At 52.8% G+C, this 20,981-nt stretch overlaps 6 protein-coding genes across 6 annotated transcripts; 4 read left to right on the top strand and 2 right to left on the bottom strand.

Moving 5' to 3' along the window:
* The first annotated feature begins 413 nt into the window (after positions 1 to 413).
* BCR38DRAFT_429017 (uncharacterized protein) lies at positions 414 to 1,534 on the top strand. The gene has a single exon (XM_040859935.1). It carries the CDS (start codon positions 590 to 592, stop codon positions 1,514 to 1,516), a length of 927 nt encoding a protein of 308 aa, XP_040716979.1. The 5' UTR covers positions 414 to 589; the 3' UTR covers positions 1,517 to 1,534.
* On the top strand, positions 1,476 to 3,719 carry BCR38DRAFT_171487 (uncharacterized protein). The gene is made up of 2 exons (XM_040853856.1): positions 1,476 to 1,573; positions 1,622 to 3,719. Exon 2 carries the CDS (start codon positions 1,645 to 1,647, stop codon positions 3,670 to 3,672), a length of 2,028 nt encoding a protein of 675 aa, XP_040716978.1. The 5' UTR covers positions 1,476 to 1,573; positions 1,622 to 1,644; the 3' UTR covers positions 3,673 to 3,719.
* Positions 3,719 to 5,247, bottom strand: BCR38DRAFT_171351 (Pyruvate/Phosphoenolpyruvate kinase-like domain-containing protein). The gene is made up of 3 exons (XM_040853855.1): positions 5,095 to 5,247; positions 4,870 to 5,038; positions 3,719 to 4,703 (listed from the first exon to the last, which is right to left on the bottom strand). Exons 2-3 carry the CDS (start codon positions 4,913 to 4,915, stop codon positions 3,766 to 3,768), a joined length of 984 nt encoding a protein of 327 aa, XP_040716977.1. The 5' UTR covers positions 4,916 to 5,038; positions 5,095 to 5,247; the 3' UTR covers positions 3,719 to 3,765.
* Positions 5,248 to 6,885: 1,638 nt separating this feature from the next.
* Positions 6,886 to 8,391, top strand: BCR38DRAFT_407993 (uncharacterized protein; the record flags this gene model as incomplete). Its single annotated transcript, XM_040858221.1, has 1 exon — positions 6,886 to 8,391. The coding sequence occupies one exon, from the start codon at positions 6,886 to 6,888 to the stop codon at positions 8,389 to 8,391; it is 1,506 nt and encodes a 501-aa protein (XP_040716976.1).
* A 1,443-nt stretch (positions 8,392 to 9,834) lies between these two features.
* Positions 9,835 to 12,264, top strand: BCR38DRAFT_339632 (uncharacterized protein; the record flags this gene model as incomplete). The annotated part of the gene is made up of 2 exons (XM_040855714.1): positions 9,835 to 11,053; positions 11,105 to 12,264. 2 exons carry the CDS (start codon positions 9,835 to 9,837, stop codon positions 12,262 to 12,264), a joined length of 2,379 nt encoding a protein of 792 aa, XP_040716975.1.
* Positions 12,265 to 18,079: 5,815 nt separating this feature from the next.
* BCR38DRAFT_483673 (Ran1-like protein kinase) lies at positions 18,080 to 19,679 on the bottom strand (the record flags this gene model as incomplete). Its single annotated transcript, XM_040863652.1, has 2 exons — positions 18,080 to 18,906; positions 18,995 to 19,679. 2 exons carry the CDS (start codon positions 19,677 to 19,679, stop codon positions 18,080 to 18,082), a joined length of 1,512 nt encoding a protein of 503 aa, XP_040716974.1.
* Between the last annotated feature and the right edge of the window lie 1,302 nt (positions 19,680 to 20,981).

Below are 20,981 nucleotides of genomic sequence, written 5' to 3'. Positions count from 1 at the left end.
CGAAGGCGGGAGGCCGTTATGGCAGTTCTCCCGACTGAGTTGCAGACGTGAGACTTGGACCTGGCTCCCAAAAGTCAAAATCTTGTATGGGTTCGCAGGAACTGAGAGGCACTGCGACATGTCAGATCCCATTGTATGTGGTTTTCTAGGAACCATTCCTACTCCCACTGACCTCCTGCATTCAGCGGTTCACGATGATAGTTCTTGGTGGCAGATACGTGCATGTGTATAGAGCTTGCCAAGACCAGATGGTCAGGATCTTCTCCTATGAACACGTTTGCCGAAGTATACGATCTTGCATCAGACGTTGCCCAACCCGGAGGCTATCTGAACCACTTTAAAACCAACCGCTTCTGGTTTCACCGCGACGGCAGCAACCGCTGACTGGCCCCCGTCTGCACCTTCCTTAATTTGATTCAAGCAACATGCCCTGGACAGGGGTTCTTGGGCGGCATTTGAGCCGCATGCCACTCGGCACATCCATTTTCAAGGTTGATCTCGCGTAAACTTGACGAAAATATTTCCTTGATAGACTCCGGCCAACGCACGACATCCCGTACTGCGGAGCATCTAACCCGATGCGCGGTGGATGTCTGTCCCACGCCGTTTCAAATGCGCAGTCTTTGCTTCATTTCAAGGCCAATCGGTTTCAACCCATACTTCAATGGACATCAAGGATCCGTCTCACTCCTCTCAACGTCAGCACCGACATCAACATTTTAGGCATGGACATCAACACAGCCAGGGGCATCATCACGCCAGGGACGAGTACTTCGCTGAACCTAGTGATGGTCCCCATCCGAAACGTCGCCGTAGATCCCACCATGAGAACGACATAGCGCAGGGTAACTTGAACCGGGCAATAGATCAGCGTACTGGCAACGATCTCGTGGAAAGCTGGCTTGAACAGACAGGGGATCCAGGCCGAAGAAAGCCTCTATCCAGGTTAAAGGAACAGGAGCAACCCCCCACAATCGGTCGTAGCCGGCCGAGGTTGCAGCGCTACGAGGTCTCTCCACTACTCTCCCTTGGCCCCAGCAGGATTAGGCGTCGCGCCAGGAGGGGGCTTGCGTCTCATAACAGCTCCTTGCTCAGCGGTTTCGAGAATGACAAGGCTATTGTACAGAATCTATCTCCACCTCCACGGCGGGAGTTTCCAGATGACGACACCCCATCACCGGAGCAGCAGAGAAAGTTTGAGGCGAATCATTTGGATGACTTGTCGATAGAATTGTCGTCCTCGGGTGCATACCGCTTCGAGAAGAGGCCGAGGCACAAGACCAGGGAGGACAAGTATGACAAGATACAAAAAAAGCATAAGCGCGAAAGGTCTAAGGACCGGGGACGGCACCATCGAAAGAAGAGGAACGGAAAGTATGAGAAGAGAAGAGCTTTGACGTCTAGCAAGAACGTTATAAGCAACTTCAACTCAGATGCTGTCATGAATGATCGCATCACGGTACGACTTGCAGCTGTATTGGCGCTCGTTCCTGTTGCTGATCACCAATACAGGTAAAACCATCACTAAAGCCTGGAATCTTCAAGAATGGTCGCGAGGCGGGAGCACGATCAGGTAGGTACGCTCAAGATGCCCTTGTTTCCTTGATAATGACTTTTGTAGTTCCTGATCTTGCATTCTCAAATATGCATTTCCTTCAGGATCGAAAGCTAGCCCAAGAATCGAAGCCGCTCTCCCGACACCGGTTAAGGGTGCTTGAGAGACAAAACGAAGAGATTGAACAGGTCTCGTCGTTCTTCTTGCCGCAAAAAACAGATGGCAACCAACAAGGCACGGGTATCATTGCACCGAGAAGTCGAGACAATGTCAGGGGCCGTCAAGCCCGAGCAAGTGAAGAGCCTGTATCGATACGCGGCCAGGACTGCTCTCTCGCGTCGTCCACTGGCCAACGGGCTTCCAACGGGCGCCGTACGTCACTTCCATCGTGCAGACCAACCAATCAAACTATGAGCTCTCTCCCCGCTGTAATGGCGAATTCACGACCGGTGTCAACTCGAGAAAGCAAGGCCACCACTTACTTTACATGGTCAAGCAGTCCACCTCGATCACCCATTGCTCAAAGGAGATCTGCCTCGGTGAGCTCAGTAAGGCCAGAGTCTCAGCGGAGTACAACACCTGATCTCATAAGAGAGGCTTTGGTAAAGACCGGCATCTATCGAGGCACTGGAATTAATCCGTATGACGGTTCGAGGCGTGGATTTCAACGTGATAGTGACATTCAGAACGCGTCAACGCTGCGCAGTAAGGGCGCACAAGTCTGCAGTCAGGCCGGTGGTCGGGAGCGAACTATGAGTCCTGCCGCAAATGCCAGGCCCGAAAACCAGGATGCAGTCACCCATCGTCCGGACCAATCTATTTTAGATCGATGGGAAAATATCCTGCCACTAGGCTGGCGAAGAGAGCACGCAAAGCGTTCTTTGGACAACGCTGAAGCGCTCAAGGATCAAGCACAGGCCCAGGCAACAAGCCGTTGCTGTGCGAGTGAACGATCAACACGAACAGCCAGCCAGCATGACACTGTAGACAGGAACAAGATCGCCGATGAGGCACTCGTTAATATACAGGGCAAAAAACAAAGATCCCCTCGGTCTGGAGAGAACAGCTTAACACTCAAGCCAAACCCACAACATGATGGCCGATGGTCAAAGAATTCAGAAGCCCCACACCTACAGCTATCTAGTCCAAACGAAAAGGCATCTCTTACATCTAGAGGAGCGATGCCGCCTCCTCCAATCCCCTTGGACCGGCAAGACTCAAGCGGTAATGCACCGCTGACACAGCTAGATGTTCTAGAGAGAACGAAAAACCAACCCAGTCATGACGAAATAGCGGAAGCCCTTAAAATGATAACACCAGCAAATGATGAACAATATGCAGAGAAGGAATTTTACCCGGGTCATAATAAATTCCAATCTCCCCAAGGAATAGCAACGGAAAACAGTAATAATCTGCCGTCACTTCAATCTGTTTCTTGGATCGATGCGACTCGGATGCCGACTCCTGCACTGACACGCAGCGCTGCCACGTCGGGAATCAACTCCAAATCACCCCTTTACGTAAGTCAGTTAAGTATTCTACCTGTCGATGAAGCGAGTAGTATACCTGATCTACTGGACGATGGCCCTGGCGGTGAAAGCATGGCCGATTTCATCGCACGAATAGAAAGTGAAGCCGCAGCATCTCCGCCAGATGTGAATGATGAGACGAATAACCAACAGATCAAGTATGGTTCCACGATTGACGAGCGAGGAGACGAAAGAGTTGCTGAAGTGTCTCGTATCAGGACGAACAAGAGCTCTCTTGACCCAAATTATGCAAGGCCCGAGTTGATCGCAGCTGAAGCTGAACGGGAAGTAGAATGGTCGCACGGATATCAAATGGCGCCCAACCTGCACCAACCGGCATGGTCGCGCCAGACAGAATACAATGATGGTGAAATAGGGTCAAATCCGAACCATTTCGAAGACCGGTTCCATGCATGGGTACATAACGATGGGATACAGGCACAGTTGAAAGGAGCACACCAATCACGCAACGTACATAATGATGCGCGGACCTTGAATCCAACTGACGATGGAATAGTAGAAAATGACCCGGAAGAGATCTCAGAAATGTCGAGCTTTTGGCGGCCTAATTATTTCGCACGATTCTGAGCTTACCTATAGATTACTCTCATAGCGAGCCATTAGGCGAAAATGTCGAGAAGTCTTTGAACGTACAGGGGCTATTCAGACCTCATGTCCATTTTATTCCGGCTCCTGATCTTTCCACTTGTCTCGTAAGGCCTTAACGTCAAAGCCGCACCTCTCTGCTTTCGTCACAATGGCATTCGCCTTGCCAACTACAGGCGCGTCTATCATGGCACCATCCAATGTCCACGCCCCCCGTCCCGCATCCGTCGCCTTCTCGTCCGCCACTACGATCCGCATTGCCCACTCGACCTCCTGCTCCGCAGGCGCAAACAGCCTCTGTACCGTGTCGACCTGCGAAGGGTGTATACACTGCTTCCCGTTGAATCCCATTGCCTTACCCCCAAGACACTCCTCCTCGAGCCTCCGCATACCTTCCTCCCCTTTGTACGAAGTGCAGACTAGATCAATCGTGCTTGGCAGGCCCGCTGCCCTAGCCGCTGTGGCGATGGCCGACCGCGCATACAGGAATTCGTGGAGAGACGGGGTGCGGGTTAGCGAGAGGTCGAGGGCGAAGTCCTCGGCGGCGAAGATGAGCCCGGTTAGGTAGGGGGAGGCGGCACAGATGGAGCGGAGGTCCATTACGGCTTTGGCGGATTCGATGAGGGCGATTATCTTAATGGGATTCCCTCCTTTTGACCCATCTTTGTTGCCCGTGGCCGAGTGGCGAGATGGAGCGAGATGGCGTAAAGCATCGGTGGCGAAGGTCAGGTCTGAGGCGGAGTTGACCTTGGGGATCACGATGGCGTCGAGTTGGGGCAGGGGCGCGAGAGAGGTCAGGTCGTCAAGGGCGTAGGGGGTAGATATGGCGTTCAGGCGGACAGCGAGCTCCGAGATGGAAGCAGGCCGGGAAGAGAGCGAGGAGATGTGGGTTTGAAGGGCGGTGCGGGCCGAGGGTTTGGAGCTGGGGGTGACAGAGTCTTCGAGGTCGTAGGTTAGGTTGTCGGTGGTGAGGCTGAGCGATTTGGTCAACATTCGAGGGGAAGAGGCAGGGACTGTGGTTGTTCGGTCAGTTAAAAGTGTAATTCGTGATTCTAAAGCTAGAGTCTGGGGATCTGGTGTGGGAAGCTCTATGAGCGTGAGCTTGAGCTTCGGGAGCTTCAGGCATGAGAACGCAATGCGAATAGGGCACCAAGCGGAACACTGAATTGGCGCACTTGCCGTAGAGAAGGGCGCGTCGGAGGACAGAACTCGACTTGGCCGCCATGAAGGGTGAATGAATGTAGCAATGCTAAGTCGTGAAGTTGATGAACCAACCCCAGATTTGCGACGATTTGAACCCCGCGATAGCTTTCGTTCCGAGGTCCCTGATTGCGGGTCTATCAAAGCTCTAGGCTAGGGATCAGCGCCTTCTATTTTTGGGAGCTGGAGGCGTTATGCACGGACCACACGACTTCTTCACTACGTACAAGCATCAATCGGGACCTTTTCTCGCCTTCATGTCTTTCAAATCTTGTACTTCCCGAGCTCTTTTGGCTACTCTTCAGATCTATCGAGGTCGAGACCCTTGACGTTACTTTCGATTTGGACCTTGGACCGTGGGCCGTACCTTGAGGAAGCTTGGGCGGGTATCAAAGGTATTTCGACCGATTGGCTTTACCAGACATGGGGAGTGTGTGTCTTAACGAGCCGTCTCGACACAGAAGCACCAGGCGAATGTGACACTGAAGATGTCCATGTTTACATCTGCGCCTAGATACATAATTATTTCGGTTGCTGACTGATGCGAGGAGTTCGCCAATATACCCGGAAATGGGTGGATACTGTCTAAGCACTTCCAGGCGTCACACCGGAAGCATCGCCAGACCGAAAGTCTCAACACGGCTTGGGCGAGCTGGGTTCTCGTCTCCATGATGGATGGAAATTTCTCGTTTGTTCTGCACAAACATCACACCACTTTATTGAGTAGGCCGCACCTTTCAACGCGTCAAGTCCCCCACGCCCACCCCTCAAAAGGTACTTGAATAGCCTAGCTGCCCGTCGGGCTCGGCGACTGGAAAGTGTAGGTCTTTGGCTGAAAGGCACTTGAGCAGTGGCATACCGAGCCGTCATATGACACAATCCAAATTCCGAGTCGTGTGACGAACCTCAGCGGCATTGCAAGACACAGGCTTCTGTTCATCTTGCGGACGGGTGAAGCCGCCTATGTCTGGCTAATCTCACTCACACCAGCTGTCTCATCCTCTGTGATGGATGGCGCCATCTCACGTATGGTGATGAACAGCTTATTGAGGCGACTCGCTGGTGAGTCCACGGTTTCCATAATGATCAGCTGGTTTATGGCCTGCGCGGCATCAACGGCCCCTTGAGGGAGGACTGTTCAGCGGTGGACACCGAAGAGCGTTAGGCGAGACCTGTCTCACCACGTATATTTTCCAGTTCTTTTCGAAGAGGGTAACACATGCTTGTTTTCGTGAATTCTTTCTCAGCTCCGCTTGACCTCGCGAGCAAGCCACCGTCACAGCGGCCATACCGTTCATATTGGGGCAAGATGGCAGTTCGCAGGGCCTCAGACGTTCTTTAATATTAAACAATACCTGCTTCTGCGGAAGCGAGTGCAATGCCCCATATGACCAAATTTCGTCATCTGGTCAGTCCAAAAATAGACATCGAGAAGCCCTTGAACTTCATCGTGAGCTTCGGTTTGCTGCGGGACTACGCATTTCGCAGCCCCGCAATGTCCGTTCTCGTATGTTGCTATATAGCCATGAGCGAAGGATGCAACCTTATCTCTACTATTTGATTGAATACGGCCGAAGCTCATGTCCACGATTGCAAACCACATGGGAGGCAAACCACACCAATGGGTCGCCCAAAGGCTCGCCCCGGATAAATGAGGCCGGATATTTGGCTGGTGTCGTCGAGTCTTGCCGGGCCTCATCTATTCTCATATTAAGCTTAAATGAAAATCAGTCTGGAATCACAACACTCAAGGCGGGTCTGTACTTCGTTATCTATCACAATGCCGCAGAGCCGAGACTCTTGTGCTATAAATATACCGATGAAGCACGACGATCAAGCTTATTTGGGATGGAGACATCGACCATATCAAAATCCACAACGGCATACGTCAAGTGGAAACTTACTGTTATATCCGCTCATCAGTTCCACTTTTGAGCACCCGCCTCAATCACTGTCCCGTCTGTTCAGCACCAAGTCGACAGTCAAACCAACACCATGATCAGGGCTATTACAGCCCTAGCCCTTGTGGCTCTTGTCCGGGGAGCTCCGACTCCAGTCTCTGAAGACGGCAACACCTTGGAGGAAAGACAGTGGACGATAGGAGATCCGTGGTCAGGCTTCTGGCCACCCCCGCCTTCTCCCACCGCTGGTGGAATGAACCCCCCGAAGGAGAAGAGACAGGGCAATGTTATTATCATTGGCCCTCCTCTTACGGGTGGAATGAAACCTCCGAAGGGGAGGAGACAAGATAACTCGATCTCTGTTGGCCCTCCGGTTGTTGTCGGTGGTCTGAATCCGCCAAGGGAGAGGAGACAGGACGGCATCACCATCGGTGGAGGTGATAGTACGCTGAAGGCCAAGATTACTGCCCTCGAATTGCAGTACGAGGCATTGATCCACGCGTTCGGCGCGCATCCGCCAGAACCGGTGGAGAAGCAGCTCAAGGCTATCGAGGCGGAACTCCTCAAGTACGGCATCAAGATCATCCGGTCCCCAGATGGCACCACCACGACCTTCACCCCTGGTAAAGTAAAGAGGGAGGAGGCCTCGCCACTGGGTGCTGGGAACTACGGGGAGGCTGGCTTCGACTTGGCCGGTCTGGAGAAAACCCTGGAGTCGCTGATGCAACAATACGGCTCCAACCCTCCCCACGACGTCTTCATTGTGGAAGAAAAGATCAAGCACATTTTACTCGCGTACGGAATTATCATTATCAAAGCCCCGGACGGCACCACCACCACCATCTACCCCTCAACCAAGCGCGCGGCCGCCACCTATGACATCGAAGCCTTGGCCAGCATCCTGGAAATCCAAGTACAAGCCTACGACGGTGCCATTCCGCCCATGGCGGACTGGCTCGTCCTCCAAGACATCGCCGCCGTGCTCGAATCCTATGACTTCCTCATCCTCCCCGGCACTACCACCGTCGTCGGCCCCAGAACGAAGCAGCGCAGAGGTACCATCCAGCTCGGCGACAGCGTCAACACGGTCGCCCTGCAGGCCCTCCTCGCCATGCTCGAGGCTACCTACGGCCTCGCTCCACCCCGTGATATCTTCCTCATTGAGCAAAGCATCGCCACTATCCTGTACGCGCAGGGCATTTCTGTCCCCGGCTGGATTTCGCCTGATCCCACCGTCCCAGGCGGAGTTCTGATTCCGGGGCCGTATATCCCTGGCGGCGGAATCACACCCGACCCGACCATCCCCGGCGGTAAGATCACGCCCGACCCCTATTACCCCGGCGGCGCTATAATCCCTGACCCGACTGTGCCAGGGGGCGCCATTCATCCCAGTGACAGGAAGCGTGACGAGAGCGACGCTGGGCTGCTGGACGCGCTTACCGAGCTCGAGGCGCAGTATGGGACTTATGGGTCGGGCAAGATCCCGGAGCCCGTGTTTATCGTTATGCAGAACATTGCGACGATCTTGCAGGCGGACGGGGTTGTGGTGCCGGAGTGGCCTAATCTTGGGGGGTCGACTACTATTGAACCCTCAGACTGAGTGAGTGGTTGGGTGGATGTAAGGGAGAGGAGGTGGGCAGGCTGGCAATGGGTCACTTACATGAGAGGATTGCGACCGGAGCGAGGAGTTGAGGTGTTTCCGTGGATGAGTGAGTTAGTGGCAGAGACCTGTTTCCGAACGCTTCGTTTCGTCATCTCTCACCGCTTGGTCTTTCCGTAGGCCATCAACCTTTTTCTTTTCCTTGAAAACTACTTAGTTCCTAGGTGCGCTTCCAAAATCAAGGCTTGATTGAGTTATACCCCCTTACATACATGGCTTCTCTACGAGCATCGTGTGACTACATCGGAGCCCTCTTGTCTTTCGGTTGAGACTATTGTGCAACTACCGCGTGTTTACTCTATAATTGCGGACAACTTTCCATCTATCCACTAGTCCTGCTTTACGTGCTCAGGAATGAGCATCCCGAGCCTATAACAGTGTAAAACTTGATACAATGTCCTGAGTAGCTTCATTTTGTTGTGGCAGGTCTGCTTTGATGTTTATCCTTTTGGAATGTTCAGCGAATAATACGAAATGATCCTCGAAAGTAGAATAGTGGATCAATCCACTGCAGGAAAAGATATAAAAAGCACTATAAGTAAGTTACTCTGCCTGCAATCATCAACATGGTTCAGTCGTAACTACGAGGCCAGCTTACGACGACTGAAGTATCTTTATGATGTGCATCTGCGACCTTCGACGTGCATGGCCTAACCTGTTCACGCCGTGTTACAGTGATGGAGCAGCCTGGCAGAAGAAATGGCCATTCTTAGCTGATTGCTTGTTCCATAACAACAAACCTTTATTTGCTACCTCATGCAAGCAAACGATGGGATGACGATATTGAGTCTAATGCTCCATTGCACTCAAGCAATCCGGCATCGCTTTGGATAAATGGGACATTAAAGAGAGAACCCAAGGCTACAGCTGAACCAACCTTCCACAGGCAAAAATGTACTCAGAGCTGGAGGGATCGTGGTTTGAAGGAGGTCAGGCTATCTGTCCAATAGCATTGGGGTGCTTCATGGGATATTTACGTTGTAGTAGAGATCACCTGGATGAACAAAAAGCGCCGTGGTACAGGGCAGCTAGCTCTCCGTAGCGAGAAATTTTAGAAGCGGGTGAAGCTGCCGGGGGGCCCACACTTGTACCCGCTTAGAAGTTGAATTGCGCGCCGGCTTGCTGAAGAAGCCTTGCTGAAGAAGCACACACGCGTTTCCTGCATCCAATCGGAAAATCATACCTGCCTCTGAATCACCTCGCGTGCTTGCGAGGTACAGCATTCAGTTGACAGGTTTGACGTTAGTTCGTGGAAAGCAGGCCCTGGAGCTCCAACTTTAGAAGTCCGGTCATGACGTTCCCGGGGCTCACACCTGTCGCCGCTTGCAGCAGTTGACATACACCTTTGTCACGTGGAACCCGAATATTGTTTTCATCTTCAAGATGAGGACTCGGAGATCAAATAAGGGGAAACGTTTCCGACCGTCAGATATCATTCCGAAGATCGATTCTGACGATGATGACTATGCATCTGCTGGGTCAGCCGAAAACCCCGATGATTCCTCGGACGAAGGATTCGTAGCCGATCCAGCAGACGCGGACGCCGAAGTCGAGCAAGATGAGGATGCTGAGATCAAGTCGGCATCTGATATCGAGGTCTCATTGGGACGAGGCAAGCCGACTCAAACACCAGGAGAATCGGTTTACCAGACGAAGCGCAGGTTCCGCGACCCGCGACCAGAAGCACCTGCCGGAACTGTCCAGCCATACCCAACGGATCCCGCAGCAAAATGGACTCGAACCTACATTGGCCCGGTTCACAGATGGACGCGTCTCCACGATTTGAGTCAGTACTGGTTCGGTGATCGGGAGGACCATGACGACATCATCTATTACCTTATTTCCATTTGGGAAAACCACGAGCTTCTGCCGCCTAAGCTCGTAGCCCCTGAGCAAAAAGACAGGGCACAGAATCCGTGGATGCATCCAGGATTTCCAGTCGAACAGGAGATCAAGTTCAAGCAATGTTACGAGAAGTATGTTGCAAACTGTGTCAGGCCCCAAGTCTCAGCCACCGTGCCGAAGATGACGGCGTTACGGTGGTATCTGCCCCAGAGTGAGTCGGATCTCACTGTACTCCTCGGGCCGTACAACAATCAGAAGGAGTACACTCTTTCACAGGGAAAGAACATTCCACTCGGAGAGAACGCTCTCCCCGTCGAAGAAAACGACAATACCGACGGCCAGCGCACCGGGTGGCTCTTGGACGTTGGAGGAATCGTCTTGTCGATGGGGTGGGCACCCACGACAAATAACATGCATCAACTCCTGGCCATGGCGGTAGTCCCATTCTCAGACCAGGCGTACTACGAAACTCCAGAGGAGGCACCAACCGAGACGAGTAAGAAACAGGGGAGTGTACAGATCTGGAGAATACCAGCCGACACAGATGCCCAGGGCCTCATGTGTCTCGCCAAGTCTGAGCCCACACTGGTGTCAGCTCTCTGCTTTGAATGGGGTAGACCACTTAGGATGCTGTGGTGCCCCGTTCCACTCACAGTCGAAGACCGCGTTGGTCTGTTAGCTGTGCTCGGCAGTGACGGTAAGATCAGAGTAATAGAGGTGAAACAACCACCGATGAAGGGCGATAAGGGCGTGTTCGGTAAAGCCACTGATCCTGTGCCATAACGAAACAGTGCTGACAGGTATGCAGAGGAAATACAGGCGCCACTCGCAACACTCGAAATAAAGGATGAGTACAGCGTCGAGGCAACCTGCTTTGCCTGGGTCAATACAAACCGCATCGCAGTGGGTCACTCTGATGGTTCGGTGGCAGTTTGGTCGATATTCCCATGTCGCATACTTCAACGTCATCCCGTGCATTCGACTTATATCATCGACATCGCCTCTGGCTACCCGTCCCATCCCTTCATTGTCGCAACCATTCCCACGGGAGGCGTCGCTACCGTGACCGACCTCAACCGGCCCAATATGGAGCTCACCTATTGTCCCAACCTCGGCATCACGTTCCAATCCAATCTGATGGGCTGGTGCGAGCACCTCCGAGGCTACGTCACTATAATGCCCTCGTCCCATCCAGGCAATAACCTCATTGCTTTTATGGCGGTCCGCGTCTTCCCGCAGGCACGCTTGCTTGTCTGTGTTGAAGGCCAGCCCACGTGTCTCGCTGTGGCTGCGTGCAATCCATTCACCTTGGTTGGCAGTACCGATGGGTCGTTGTGGATTGTCAATCATTTCCGTAAAACAACTTACTACCGGAAGAAGGTCAACAAGATCAAGCTCTTTCAGCACGAGTACCGCAGCTTGTCGTCCTCAGAGGCTAAAGCCGACGAGGATGAACAGGAAGGCCCTCGTGGGGTCTCTCGCATCTTGCAGGGCTTCCTCCCAGAGCCAAACTCTCACCCGAAAGCCACCAGGATCGCGAAGAAGAAGATGGAGGAACGGGAAAAGAAGAATCCCGGCAAGTCTGGAAAGGCTGGCAAGAAGGGCAAAGGCAAGACGTCTCAGAAGCAGGCTACAGACGATAAGACCAAGCCTGCCGATTCTGGGGATGACGACGATGTGGGCGGCGATGTAACCGTTTACGACCCTTGGACGCGTATCACGGCGGTTGCATGGAACCCAAACATCCAGTTCAGCACATGGGCAGCGGCAGCGATGGGATCCGGTCTACTCAGGATCATGGATCTCGGTGTGGACATTGACTTGGCCCACGGAGAGAGGACCGAGCCCAAGAGGCGCGGCAGGCCTTCGAGAGACAACGCCAGTTCGAGCGAGGAAGTCGAGGCGGAGACCGACAACGAGACTAGCGAGGAGGAAGGCATGTTCACTGGCGGAACCGATGACGACTGAACCGTGCAGAGAAGGGCATCCATCTTGTGGGCGAATGGCGAGTTGAGGAATGGAATTTACAGATGAATCTGATGCCGTCGTGCTGAGGCGATGGCAGTGTTTCCTTGCGGCACATCCAGCGCATGTTTGCATACAGGTTCGCGTCGTGCAGGTGTTACGGCACATATTGCCAGGGGTTATGATACTCAGAAACCACGCGTGGTAGTTAAATCGTGATGTTTTCCAGGGGAGGCATGGCTGACTGACACGTTTCGCCGTAAGCATTGAGCTCACGCTATATCACGTCGTTCGTAATCAGGAGGCGGGCAGATACTCAAAGCCTCGCCGTACAACAATCGGGTCTTCATATGATTACGGTAGTCGTTCATCTCGAACAATGAAGCACGAATGGCCCCTATCTATATATTCACCAACTGCGTCCCCAACGCACAGTATCCTGCTACAATGGAGCGAACATCTGCTTGACTACCAATTCCACAGGACGTATATACTACAGAAGCCATGTAACTAACGCAAAGCAAAACATCTATCTATCTTGATCGAAATTTGGCACCAGTCGGCGCACATCTCAGCCGCAACCGTAAGTGCCACGTTGACGCCACGGTAATCGGAAAGGGGCTATGTTACAATTACTCCTTGACATCCAACGTACCAACTGCAATTCAGAGCACTGGTTCGCATTTTGACGATGCCTTACTCGCCAATCCGCCAAGCTTGCAACCACCTAACTTAGTAACCTGTTCCGACCGACACACTCCCCTTAATGCCTCTATGGAGCCTCCTTGACGATGAAGGAATTGCCAAAGTTTCCATTTGTCGCATTTCTTCATGAAGAGTGCAGATCACGCTGAATAGTAACACACGCCAGTCCTCATATATCAGTCGGCGAAACATAGTCAAGGCAACTCTACCCAGGATGTGTTACAATGTTCCAAGCCTACCCAGCCAGCCAGTCCAATAGCATAGATCTTGGCACCCGAGTCATCAGCATTGGATTTAAATCACTCCCTACAGGCCGTGACCCGCTCCGCGATGCCGAGCCTTAGGGCCAAGTCGATGCAGGAATCCGATTTCCCGAGGGTACAATCGCCACGGCATCCGGGGCATCCGGAGAGGAGCAGAGTCGTAGCGCGCTGCCGTTCTTTTCCAAGGACGGACCAAGGTTCGATTCCCTCGACGCATGCCCCTTGGCGTGCATGTCATTCCTTTCCTCTTTGGCGTTGTAGACCGAAGGATTTACTACTGTTAAGTTTGCTCGTACTGATATACATCTTGTTCCTTATCGCCAGATCAAGGAACATGATTCCGACGCAAAGATGATTCGCGCAACGGGCATAAACAGCGACTCCCGTTGTCACAAAGAGCCATTGCCACGAAAGTCTCCACTTCCGGCTGTGCAACGGAGGACGTTTATCCAGACAGACTTCTCTGCTGGCGTGACGCTTAGTTGAAACTCCAGTAGTGGATGCTCTTCCCCGCGCTCCAACATGTACAATGTATGCTACGGGAGAAGATGGGACGACTTCGACCAAAGCAGGACTCGCATGCGGCCCGGAAACAAACCGAAACTCTATACGGGTAAAACCATACTCGTAGGTCTCAGCTCGATCTCCTCCCTATAGAACTTTTATTGCCGACGAGTCTGCGGGTCACGGGGAGGCTCGAGCTTAGAGTTGTTATCGTCAGAGTTCTCTCGCAGTCCCCCTTATCGACACCCTGTTTTGACGAAGGAGGCATGAGTCAGATATTGCATGCGAGACTCGTCCTGCACTGAAGTATGCTCAACATCAGATTATCATGGTGGAAGAGGAATTGAGTTTTCGCTTGTCGTGTAAATATGGATGTGGCTTAGTCAAATCTCCCGCCTGATTACGCATTTCCCCGAGAGTTTAAAATACGGAGAAATTTCACACGAGTCACGAAGATGATGGCCCAGGGAGCATCGTTGATGCGTTAGACTGGGCAACTCCATTAAAACCCCTTCCCAACCAACCCCCCAGAAAAGCACTGGGCACCCGATACGCCTGTAGCCTGGAGAACATCAGATCGAGGGGGAATCGTGGGCTTGGCGTGTTAACAAGCGTGAAAGCCGCTCGGACTTCCACTACTCAGAGTCAGGAGGTCGATAGATAACAACCCAACCTGGAGGGCCGGGTTCCGTGATGATGGGTGACAGCTGTTGCAGAGGCAGAAGTTTGACTTGGGTCTATTGCCATCGGCCATCAATGCCGTCGAAACTTAGAGATCGGGTAAGGTCAACCACGGGGAGACTAGCAGGAGCGCCGGGACACCGTGATGGTCGTACTAGTGGCAACCCAATTAGTTGGCCTAAAACCCACCCGGCCGGTAATAGCCTGCGGACGATAATGCACGGATGGTGCCAGGCAGGCACCCGCCGTCGAGGCTATCACCGCATGGTGGCGAGGCTGTGAGTGAGGTGTCCAGCCTTGGTGTGTCACGCACGGCATGCAAGCTTCTGGTTGGACGGCTCGGATAATTTCGCGGTAAACCACTATATGGTCAGCAGATCACAGTCCAGGAGGCCTTCCCTCCTTGTTCCGGACGGGGTGGACCTCGCGGTTTGTCTTAACATAGTACATGCATGTAAGCAAGACCCTGTCAAGGCTGTCAAGGGCATTTTGGTAACTATGTGAGCTTCGGCCGGGCAGACAGATACTGGCAGGAGGCCTACCGCAGTGCCGAAGACACGCCCAGTGACCACCGGTCCAACACACGTATCGGGACCCGTGAATCTACCCCGAGGGTCCTGCGCACGCTGCAGCAAAGTGCATAGTCTGCATGCGCCCAAATCCGCGCAGCAAGTTCCGGACAGCCGTCCCTAGAAAAGCTGCAGATACTCCTTGGGTGCCGTCAGCCCACGATCTAGACCCAAGAGTCCCATGGTTACAAGTCACAGCAGTGGCTAGCTGTGGGGGGAGGCCCCTGTGGACGGACGCGTTGGCAATTAGTTTGTCTCCGTCACAATACAGCCTCTCGGCGTCCGTTGTTAGAATGGGTTGGGGGAAGCCTATCGGCCACAAGCGTACATAGGTATACGTCAACTAGCTCACTTAGTGCCGCAACGCAAAAACAACCCACTTGCGACTAAGATTAGAGTTTCAGGCCACAGCACCAATACGAGAAAGGCTCGTTCCGTCCGTGGTGGAAAGTGTCTATGGGAATGGGGATCCCAAAGGGGGCACTATGCAAACGAGCAAGGCGACTATACCAGTGCGTTAACGTCGACATGACATGGAGACGGATAGATATCGACAGCATGCCACTAGGCTGCCTGGCACGCTGTCGATGTACCCACCTCTGCGTTGCGCCTCCAAGCGAGGGATGGAATATGGAGAGGATTGCGTCTAGCTGGCCTACGTTCCCTCGCGACACGACGCAACCACCTTCAAGCTCATCAACTGGATCTTGGAGAGGAACTGCTGAATGGCTGATTGCCTCTGGTCAGTGTCTCGTCATCCCCGTGTCATCACACCCCTCTTGCGACGGCGGGCCCAAACGTAGCGAATGGGTTGCCTTCGACCTTGAAAAATCGGACAGGAGATGCTGATCTCCTCGGCTGGGAACAGCAACATTGTGAGAAAATAGCATCACGACGGGGCCGGTCCCCTCTTTTTCGTTCTAGGCTGTTCACCGAGATAGACCGGCCGTCCACTTGGAGATAGAGCGAGCCAGTGGTCCAACACGACAAGTCTACCCGAACGTCAATAAGCAGCCCCCACCCTCTGCCATGTTGTTCTGCGGAGAACGAGGGTGCTGGCGCTCCTCAGCAAGCCCATCCCCCTCCACCACCGCGATGCCATAAAAGTATTGACTTTCACCGCCATGTGCGTTGCATGGTCTATCGACCCAATCAGCGCCCGGAAAACCGAGCCAGGGCACCACACTCGGGCGACGAGCAGCAAGTGGTGGTGCACACCGAGACGTGATTCGCCCGAGTCTTCGTGCGAGAGGGAAAAGCAAGAAAACAAAGAATAATACTGGAAATGATGGTACTTGCATAGTGCCCTGCCTCTGCCCAATTAATGTAGCATGGGCCCACCCACCCATGCACTGCACCAACATTCAGACACTGCTATACCCAGGAGGGAAGAGACTCGAGAACGGCGTCGTCGGGCCTTGGCTGGCTGGCTGACAGTTGACTAGACACATTTTTTCATGCGCAACGAGTGGCGCCGGCCGTGCCAAGCTACTGCAAGCTCTTTCCATGGAGATAGATAGATACAGAGGAAAGTTAGTTGGCAGGTAGGCATGCCCCAGCGACATCGACATTCGAGGCTAAAGTAAGTAGATGCGCTCGCTAGGATTGGTGCGCCGTCACCTGTCCAAGCCAATAAATCCATTACTTGGGGTGATGAGATCTCCTGTGTTCGCGCATATTGAACGAGTGCGCCCAGTCCATCCCCGAAGGATTTGAAATGACTAGACGAGGTAATAAATGAAATAACCTAAATGCGACAGACACCTTGTACACATCTTGGGCCATGTTCGATGAATTTGGAGTTGCAGAGAGCTAATGCGAGGTTGCGTTGCAACGACGGCCGGGCCTCTCGTCGCTGGCGATAGGTCAGGAAGAAAAATAAAGAGGGAAAAACAAGGGTATAGGGTGCACAGATGATGGATGGGGGAGCTCGCCAGCCCTGAAGTTGGTAGACTGCAGAAAAGTAAGGCGAGTGGCGTCGTCTGCAGTTGACCAATCAGCTCTGTGAACACGTCTCCAACATAACGTTGGCGCACCGTACATAGCTTCGATGGCTCTCAGGTCGGTCCAAACAAATATTGCCGTCGAGACGCACCCAAGTCCACACACGATTCACTTGCAAGTGGCCCGAAGCCTTCGGTTTGTTGTTGTAAATTATGAGCGATTTACTCGCTCGGACATTGTATTTGAGTGGTGAAGCTGTCTATTCGTGAATATGATAACTTCCCCCAGACCCAAGGGGATCACCGCCAAATGATGAGCTAGTGTCCACCACGATAGAAACGTATAGTGTTTATCCAGTTTGACCTGGCTTTGAGTGCGGGCTATGGACCCTGTCTCTTCTAGTTTTCGTGTCCCATAAACCGGAGCCATCTCCAAACGCTTCTCGAAACACTGTTCGTTCAAAAGTGCTCCAACCTCCCCGAGCAAATAGTGTATCCGAGGAAGAAGAATTGTGGTATCGTCCAAGCGAAAGTGTTGACCATCTTCCTCGCTGTGCCACCCTGTGCCCACACACTGCGCATCAAAAACTCAAGCGGAAGCCCTTTCCCTGACTAATGCCCCCCCCTCCAAGGTTGTATTTGTGCCCCCGCGCCGAGTAATATGCCTTGTTTGGTCCATTCCATTATCCGATGAGTGGGGGGATCAATATCCTGGATGTCCAGAGGTTTTTGGATGTCTTCTCAAACCGCCCTCCCAACTCCGCGCTGAAAATTCGAACAAAGAAAATACATGATTTCGAAATGGTACAGTTTTGAAGGATAATAAGTCGCAGACTTTTCTTCCCAATAGCGTACAGAATTTTACGCTCTTATTTCACTGGCTCCCAATCCTTGTAGCATCCGGGACAGGTAGATGACAAAACGTATGAACCAATGTGGCTTTGTCCACTGTGGACTATGTGTTCATCGTTGAATGCGACGGTTTGTCAGTGTCGACATAATATGTTGATAGAAGTCAAGTTTAGGGAGAGTCCCCTGGTCGAACTGGGTCCGGCAATGATGTGGCTCCTCGGATCCATCTTGTCCCGGTGGACAGGTGCAATGACTCTCCAATGCCTCTCCCTGAGTAGTAAAAAAAATACATGAAGAGAAGCTAGTAGCAGCCTCGCAGGTTGCCAAAGAGGGGGGCTGGATGATGGCAAGGAGCCGGGTGATGCATCGGCACCTGTTGCGTGTATCGGTTCACCATTTCCCAGAACAAAGGGAAGTTAGGGAATTTGGGTCCACAATTGACTTGAATGGGAACCGAAACTTGACACGGATGACAGGGTTGTCCACGTTGGCAGGGCTCTGCCATGGTTCCAGGAAACTGAGGCACGAATTCCTGTGGAAACAACGCCTTTTGTTGTTCTTCCAGATCAAACATGTGGAGTTCCTGTTGGGGAGGCAACTCATCCTCTGGAATAAAGTCCTCGTCGTCCAAATCATCAAGAGTCGAACAACTGGAGGTTAAAGATCCTTCGTCAGATGAGCAGGTCGATTCACCATCCGAGTCGGAGGCTGGTGAGAGTGGTGTATCGTATGTGAAGTCGTCAATGACGGCGTCCTCACAGTCAACGTATTCAATAGGCTCCGGTGATGCTGGCGGAGACAGTGGTAGCTGCTGGGCAGCGCCCGTGGCTAGGATGGTGAATCGGGAACAAGCAAGGATACTGCTCTTGAGTTCCGGTAACGTAATTCTTTGGTCTGGATTGCGAGTGAAGATCCGTCCCAGTATGTCGTTCAGTTCATCCGACAATGGTAGTATAGTCTTAAGAAAATCCGGATTCCGGGTGAAGGCATGGTACGTGGAATCCTCAAAAGATGCCTGCTTCCATGGGTTGCGTCCGCAGGTAAGATTCACCAGAATAACTCCGAGGCTCCATACGTCATTGGGGGCACAAAAGTAGAATGGCCTCTGGGATGAAGGATCCAAACATTCTGAGAAGAAAAGAGAACTATGTTAGTAACGTTCCGGCGTTGGTGGTGGGGGTTGGGGGTGAACTGGGCGAGTGGATAGAAATCCTACCTGGTGACATGTAAAAGGTTGATCCGCATCCGTAATCCTCGGATCGGTCGGCTGATGTGGCCAAACCGAAGTCGGCAAGCTTGACCGTCTCTCCGTGGTTAGAGACCAGTATGTTCTCCGGTTTCAGATCCCGGTGGTAAATGCCAAGGGCATGGCAGTACTCAACGGCATCCAAAATTTGCAGGAAGACACTCCGGGTCAAGTCATCCTTACCCACGTATTGTCCGCACTCGGTAATGTTGAAGAAGAGGTCTCCCTCCGGGCAGTATTCAAGAACAACATATGTGCAGTCTGGATCATCCACAATCTTAAGCATGGACACCACGTTTGGGTGGGCTGAGGCGACGTGGTGGAGTCGTAGTTCCTGGTGCTGGAAAGCAACTTGTCGTCGGTCCAGAGGCGACCCGTCCATGTTGAATTTGCTGAGCGTCTTCACGGCGTACCGTATTCCGCTCTTCACGTCGACGGCCAAGTAGACGACGCCATATGCGCCGGTACCCAGGATTTCGATCAGCTGCAGGCTCTCCCCGAGGAACTTCCCCAACCGCTCTTCCGGCGCAGGAGGAGTGTACCGACTTTGGCAAACTGGCGGCACGACAAACGGCTGCTGGAAAACGCACTTTTGGTCGTCGTACGATGGCGAGGCCGGAGGCGTAGGGTACCCATATGCTTGGACATTATGCATGATATGCGCTGGACCACGGTCCTGTGGTCCTGAACTGGGCAAAAAAAATCCTAGGCTTTGAATCTCAAAGGAGAGTAGATAGATTTAGGAAGAAATAAGAGGAAATGGCCTTTCTCCTGGACGGGAATCCTCAACCAAAATCGCAAAGCCTGGATGGATTAAAGCCACGAGTATTTTCCTTGGGTCGCGGGAAATTGTCCTGGTTCGTGATATAATGACGTCGAGTCAACGGGTCAAACAGGGCCAAGAAGCTGTCGCCGACAGGGGAGGGGGGATGGGTGGATGTTGTTGATGTTTGCTTGTGGTCGACGGAGGAGATGGCGACAGAGGCGACGAGGAAGTACAACTCCCAAAGACTGTAGTGAGATTGTTGAAGCAAATGTCTATAATGATTAAGATCAAGCGTTACGAACTTCGATGAAGATGATGCAGGATGGGCCAGTTGATGTATCTACGAATGAAGACCGCTTGAGTCTCATGTCCAGGGCCCTTGTCTTGCGTGGTTCGGGTGGCTCACTCAATCAGACCCCGGTAATCAGACCCCGGCCGCCTTGGCTTGGGTCTACAGGCCACTTTGAATAATAGCCAGCTCACCCTAGTCCCCGCTACTTCGTCCCACTTCACACGTATGCGCTATTCTAAATTCGATGCCGCTAGTGTTGAGGGCGTGGCTCTTCTATTTCTCGATGGGTGGAAGTCAGGGGGTGGGCAAGGAATGGGCCCGGTGCTCCTGGGCGTCCCGTCACCGTCCACTAGCGGTAGAGATGGACAGCATGAGAGCAGGGAGCGAGATTTTGTGACGCTCAGCAATATACGAGAGCAAGGATTATCTGACACACCAAAATAAGTGGACCACCACTCATCCCAGGGTGTGCCACGCCGGCCCAGCAGCAGAGCCTTGTCCTATACTTAAGACCACACCCTGTATCTTTGTACCCTCGACGCTGGAAGGGGAACTACTACGGAAAGGAAGGGGGACGCGTGTGATGCTGCCATGGGGTACTGGTGGTGTGGCTGCTGATGGCCCCACTTCTTTCATTTTGTTGGTTCGCCCATAGGCCGGGGCAAATGGTCATTCTCGACGGGCCCGTGACTCGCATGCTTTTGCTTCTTTGCCCTCTTTTGGTTGGTGTGGGCGGCGGACGGTGGCGGGCGGTTGGCAGGAGGTCGTCCTTATCATCCTCCCCAAGCCTACCAAGCCAGCACCACCGTTTGGATTAAACAGCAGGTGGGCAGGTGGACAAGGGCAATCAAGAGCCTTTAGTTATCACTATCGAGGCGGTAGATGTAGGCAAACAATAA

This window comes from Pseudomassariella vexata, assembly GCF_002105095.1.
Source record: "Pseudomassariella vexata strain CBS 129021 chromosome Unknown BCR38scaffold_5, whole genome shotgun sequence".
Classification (NCBI taxonomy): Eukaryota; Fungi; Ascomycota; class Sordariomycetes; order Amphisphaeriales; family Pseudomassariaceae; genus Pseudomassariella; species Pseudomassariella vexata.
This window is presented reverse-complemented; position numbering and strand designations above follow the sequence as displayed.

Excerpts from the sequence above, each read along its gene's own strand:
- BCR38DRAFT_429017 (XM_040859935.1), top strand. The coding sequence starts at position 590 with ATGTCTGTCCCACGCCGTTTCAAATGCGCAGTCTTTGCTTCATTTCAA.
- BCR38DRAFT_171487 (XM_040853856.1), top strand. The coding sequence starts at position 1,645 with ATGCATTTCCTTCAGGATCGAAAGCTAGCCCAAGAATCGAAGCCGCTC.
- BCR38DRAFT_171351 (XM_040853855.1), bottom strand. The coding sequence starts at position 4,915 with ATGGCGGCCAAGTCGAGTTCTGTCCTCCGACGCGCCCTTCTCTACG. Across the intron at positions 4,704-4,869 it reads CCGACGCGCCCTTCTCTACG|TCCCTGCCTCTTCCCCTCGA; the intron begins GCAAGTGCGCCA and ends GAACAACCACAG.